Raw genomic sequence first — 6205 nt, 5'->3', positions numbered from 1 at the left:
CTCGCTGTCAGAAACCTTTGTTAGGAGCGACAGGCGAGTCTCTGACGGCGCTGCGAGTTCATCTAAAGCCCAAAGACAGGAATGTTTTAATAAAGAGAGTTGTGTTTCCTCTCATGTTGTGTCCCACTCCTCTGACGCTCACTGACTAACACTTTGTCAGAAGAACCAACTAAAATGTGTCGGACTATTGACACTGATATCTGCTAATGATGACTCTCGTTGGAGATCACTGAATCTTTTTTATGATGTCATTCATCACATTATAATTACAACTCGTTTGCAGTGAGCCAGCCGGAGCAAGCAGCGCTGGAAAACAACCTCAATCAGACTTTGATCAACTTTAGCCGATATTGATCAAATGCAAAACACAGATATTAGAATCAGGATGTAATAACTTATTCCTGTTTAGTAACTTGATATGTTTGAGGAACTGCCTTTTATATTTTATATTTAAAAATCATGATAAAAAAGATTGCAACCAACGTCCCAAACCTCTTCCATCAGGAGAAGCAGCTTCAGAAAGATGCAGATATAAAAACCCAAATGTTCCACATGAAGAAACTTCTTCAGCAACTTGACAACACATGCAGCATTTAGAGAACATTCAGCAGCTTGAGGAGACATGCGCAGCGTTTACTAAAAGCTGCAGAAACCAAACGCTGCAAATCTGCTGTAAGCTAGCTAGCTAACGTAGCTAACCTAGTCATTTCAGATATACTGACAAACACTTCCAGTTATGAGGCAACAGTGTGGGTCGACTGAGTGTTAGAGAAGGTCAACGGGCTGATTGGATTCATGTCGTTAAGAGGCGTGGAGGAGTCTCATGATGAGCCGTGTGTCAGCAGAGGGATGTCTCTAAAGGACTTCTCATACGGAGGCCGACAGGTAACAACACGCTGCAGCTTCAGAAAGGATGCAGATATAAAAACCCAAATGTTCCACATGAAGAAACATCTTCAGCAACTTGACAACACATGCAGCATTTAGAGAACATTCAGCAGCTTGAGGAGACATGCCAACACAGTCTCACGGCATTTCGTGTTATAGTCACGAAATTAATCTATTGATTCGTGTTCACCAACACGATTTCGCCATTTTTTTCGTGTCACACAGAACGATTTTAAAAGCAATGTAAATAATAACAAATTAGAAGGAAAAAGAAATTTAAAAAAATACAGATTTCAGTATTCTGACACAGAACGATTTTAGAAGCAATGTATTTATATTGGTAGTATGTTTCGTGCCTGCACCAAATAATAACAAATTAGAAGGAAAAAAAGATGACATAAAATACAGATGTCAGTATTCTGAGGCTCTGAGACATTTCTTTTCCTCACTGACGGCAAAAAAACTCAGACATTATACAATTTAAAATAAAAGGGATAGGGTTAGGCTTAGGGTAAGATATTGAGTAAGAACATGTTTTTATGAACCACACAGCTTCTGGTCTTCCAAGACCCGACCGGACAAAAAGACGTGTTGCAGGCACGAAACATACTACCAATAGAAATACATTGCTTTTTAAATCGTTCTGTGTGACACGAAAAAAAAGGTGAAAATTGTGTTGGTGAACACGAATCAATAGATTACATTAATTTCGTGACTAATAACACGAAATGCCGTGAGACTGGGTTGGACATGCGCAGCGTTTACTAAAAGCTGCAGAAACCAAACGCTGCAAATACAAAACGAGGGCAGCATGAACAAAGTTACAACAAATGAACACAAAACAAAGGCAGAGGAATACATCTGTAAAACACACATGAAATGGAACATTAACCAGTCAATATGCAAATAAAAGAAACTGTTATAAAACAATAAAAACTGCCACAATTTTAAAATGACTTCAATTATGAGTTATAAGAGCAATCACATCGACCAATGGATTCTGTTCTCTGTCCTTTAAGATGAACTTGAACAAAGTGATCAAATCTGACAATTTAAGAACTCAAAATCTTCGTATGAACTGAACATGGCTATATATTTAAATATCCGCCACCATGAAACTAAACCCAACAGTCCACAACCACTAATCAAACTATTATGGATTTTTCTTTTTCAAGCATTCGGATGGAATTCGAATGAAAGCTAGATTTTGACTTTTTCTCCGAAATTTGACTTTTTCTTAGGACTTTGACATTTTCGACTTTTTCTCAAGATTTCGATTTTTTGTCAGAATTTGACTTTTTCCTCACGATTTTGACATTTTCAACGTTTTCTCAGAATTGTTGACATTTTCTCACTATTTTGACTTTTTTGACATTTTCTCATCTCATTTATTTAGAAGTCTGGTGGTCTGTTTAACGTTCAATTCATACTATTTTAATAATGAATGCCCATGCCAAACAGAGATGCTTTTGCCTCTCCGGACAGATGAGGAGAGAGGAAGCGTTCATTTTCTCCTTTAGAGGAACTTTGTTTAAATCCCTGCAGACTGAGTGAGATGGAGACGGGCTGATGGCAGGAAGATGAAGGTGATGATATATAATCATCATCAAACAGTCCTGGGCCATTTAGTGACAGCATGAATGGCTGATGATGGAGAGCAACACTCAGGAGATAAAGAAGCTGGAGCTCAGGAGAGGAAGGAGACATATTGTGTTTATAATTATCCGTGTGTTTGGGTCAAATTACTGCCTTCATCATTAATATTGTGTTTTACATCCAACTGCCTCAAGGCCTCGTGATATCCTCCACAGTAGAGTTATTCAAATATAACATTTCTGATCTCTTTCAATGACTTCTGAGGTTTAGTTTACATTACAAAATTACAAAGATTACAAAAAGACCCCAGCAACAAACTGTACCGCAGCATCAGGACTAAAACCACCAGACTCAGAGACGGTTTCCTCCCACAATAAGACTCACCTGAACTCTGTGAAGAACATCCATAAACATTCATCTGTTTGCAACTTGCGCATTACTTATCTAATATATCATACTCCATTTACTTGTATAGACTCCTCTTGCACTTTTTCTATTTTATTTGTATTTACTTTAACATTCTCTTGCACTATTTTATCTGTTTTATGTCCTATATATATTCATGTTGCTCTGTTGGAGGAGGACTTTCATTGACACATCTACACTGTAGCTGCTGAGGACATGGTGATAAAGACATCTTGAATCTAGTGAACTCTGTACCTCCTGTGGTGTTCCATAGGAGATGAATGGGTCACCTGCAGGTATTCCTTTAACCAGCAGTCTGATGGAGGCTCTTTTGGACAGGATGTAGTATTGCAGTACTGGAGAACACTCAGAATTAGACTTTTTCTCATAATTTTGACCTCTTGGACTTTTTCTTAGAATTTTAACTTTTCTCAGAATTTTAACTTTTTTCTTAGAATTTTGACCATAATTTTGACTTTTCCAGCTTTTTCTCAGAATTTTGACTTTTTCTTCAAATTTTGACTTTTTCTCAGAACTTGGATTTTTACGAATTTTTCTCATAAATTAGACTTTTTCTCATAAATTAGATTTTTTTTCCTCAAAATTGTGACTTTTCCAACTTTTTCTCTGAATTTTTCTAAGGATTTTGATGTTTTCTTAGAAATTTGACTTTTTCTCAGAGTTTTGACTTTTTTTCAGAATTTGACTCTTTCTGAAGCTGATGGAGGCTCTTTTGGGCAGGATGGTGTGAATGTGATATATTGATCGTACCACTGATGGAGGCTCTTTTGGGCAGGATGGAGTGAATGTGATATATTGAACGTACCACTGATGGAGGCTCTTTTGGGCAGGATGGTGTGAATGTGATATATTGAACGTTCCACTGATGGAGGCTCTTTTGGGCAGGATGGAGTGAATGTGATATATTGAACGTACCACTGATGGAGGCTCTTTTGGGCAGGATGGAGTGAATGTGATATATTGAACGTACCACTGATGGTGGCTCTTTTGGGCAGGATGGTGACGGCGCCCACTGCCGCCTCTTCCAGCTGCAGAATTGGGCTGTTTTTGGCGCCCCAGCTGTCAGAGCCGATCCACAGGAAGTGACCCACCTGGTCCGCTCGCTTACTGGCATTCAGGATGCCTCTGGATAGAAGAAATACAGGCTGTAAAACTTGCAGATAACATCCTACTACTAATAATAATAAACCATCTGACAGTTAAAATCTGTTCCTTATTCGAAGGGACCGGGCCTTTTTTTTCCAGATTCTTTTTCTTTTTCAGAAATTTCACTTTTTTCAGAATTGTTGACGTTTTAATCAGAATTTGTACTTTTTTATCAGAATTTCCCTTTTTGTTGTATGTCTTCAGAATGTTGTATGGTTGTCATTTTAAGCTGTAACTGGGACGTACCTGATGTCCTCGTCGGAGGCGAACAGGATGACGGCGCGGGCATATCGAGTGTCCAGCAGCATGCGGATTATTTTATCAAAGTCTGAGGGTTTGTGGTCGTGAGGAATCTTCAGAGACTGAGCGATGCAGATTCCTCCTGAGACGACACAAAGAGAAGCCTTCATTAATACAAATCCATTAAGAGACATGACTTCACTTCACGCAGCTAATGTTGGACACTTGTTATATATATATTATGTATTTATTTCAACAAGGACCACTCATACAAATACATTAATCTCAGAAAAGAGAAGAGATGAATTATGCCAGATTTGAGCTAATAGCTCATTTCCAACCTAACCAATGTTAGCAACCTCTATTTTTTAAATCCACCAGTTGGGAATTTACTGACATATTTTATGTGGTAGAACAAACCGTTAAAATCTCTTCAGCTTGTGTTAAGCTCAGACATTATTTCAGGATAACGACCAAAAACACATCCAGACACCATTCAGAATCAGAATCCCTTTATTAGTCCCACAGAGGCGACGTGTACATTTGTTACAGTAGAAAAAGAGCCAAAGACAGCTCAATGTTAACTAAGAAGTATGCATACAAAAATATTAAAGATAAACAAATATATATTATAATAAAAAAAGTTTACAAAAAACACATCCTGTAACAGTTCTGAGGATTTAGCAGCCAGGTATATATTGAACAGTTATTAACGGCATATATATATATCTTATATATTGAGCTCCAGACCAGATGACAGGAAGTGAAGTCATGCTGAGTCAGGGTCTAGCCTCAGGCTTCAATGACTTCCAGAAACCTCCTTTAAAAGTTGTTTCCAGAAGGTTGAGGTACAGCTGATTGAAAGAAGACTTTCACGGATCAGAAGAAAGAGCCGCTGACATTTCATATAACCTCCAACGTTTCTGCTCATCTTAAAAAAGTGAGGGAAATGCTGCAGGGCTCCAGAATAAAGGTCCCTCAGCAGCTCAGAGGACGATGTAAAAGCATTCAATAGACTTCTCTTATCTCTGTCTCACACACAGTTTAACCTGTGAATAAAAAGTAAAATGTTTGTAAAATATTTAACTTTTTAAACGCTCTGAGATCCAGAGGCGAAAGTAAGAAGATACACTCAAGTACTGAATTAAGTAAAATAAGGTATTTGTACTTTACTTCAGAATTTCAATGTTTCTACTTTGTACTTCAACAGTGACAGTTTTTTTGGACTTTTTCTCCAAAAGTTTATTTTTCTTCAGAATTATACTTTTTTCCCCGAGCTGTTTTTTTTCTCAGAATGTTTACTTTTTCAGAATATTTTACTTTTGAGATTTTTTAGTTTTGACTTTTTATCAGAATTTGGATTTCTTTCATAATGTTCACATTTTGTTCATAATGTTCAGTGTGGTGCGGGTAGATCGCGCACCGTTAACAAAAAAAGAAGACGTTTTTAGATGTAAGCCTATCATCCACCACCCCGTTAGCAGGTGCCACTTGATTGATGTGTCTTTGAGACATTCCCTGTCGCTCCCGAAAATAATAGACTGATTTCAAGGAATGCTGCATATTTTTGAATTCACTGCACTTATGGTAGATACCAATTACAACAAAATGAACATATTTTACCGTGATTTAATTGTAATACACGTTTCAAAATGATGCCGGAATAATTATATACTGATACCGGTTAGTAAGAAACATGAATTAATGCTTTGACAAGTGTGCAGACAAGCTTGCAGGTGAAAAACCTTTTAAAATGCGTGTTTTCTGAATGGAGATCGGATCGATCAGGCTAAACTAATGTTGTAGCTGCTACAGACACAGACACAGACACAGGTTATACAGGTTCTGAACAGATATGAGGAGCTGTAAGCTCTGTGTGCTAACAGCTAACGGCTGATGTTTTGGTTTT

At 37.6% G+C, this 6205-nt stretch overlaps 1 protein-coding gene across 2 annotated transcripts in view; it reads right to left on the bottom strand.

Moving 5' to 3' along the window:
* The window catches only part of LOC117482498 (metabotropic glutamate receptor 7-like), a 232136-nt gene that overhangs the window by 99647 nt on the left and 126284 nt on the right, over nucleotides 1–6205 (bottom strand). For both annotated transcript variants that reach the window (XM_034130586.1, XM_034130585.1), the window contains exons 3-4: nucleotides 4303–4438; nucleotides 3881–4035 (exon numbers count right to left, since the gene is read on the bottom strand). In XM_034130586.1, the coding sequence (XP_033986477.1) occupies nucleotides 3881–4035; nucleotides 4303–4438 (291 nt within the window). The remainder of the gene's footprint in view (nucleotides 1–3880; nucleotides 4036–4302; nucleotides 4439–6205) is intronic.

This window comes from Trematomus bernacchii, unplaced genomic scaffold (assembly GCF_902827165.1).
Source record: "Trematomus bernacchii unplaced genomic scaffold, fTreBer1.1, whole genome shotgun sequence".
NCBI lineage: Eukaryota > Metazoa > Chordata > Actinopteri > Perciformes > Nototheniidae > Trematomus > Trematomus bernacchii.
This window is presented reverse-complemented; position numbering and strand designations above follow the sequence as displayed.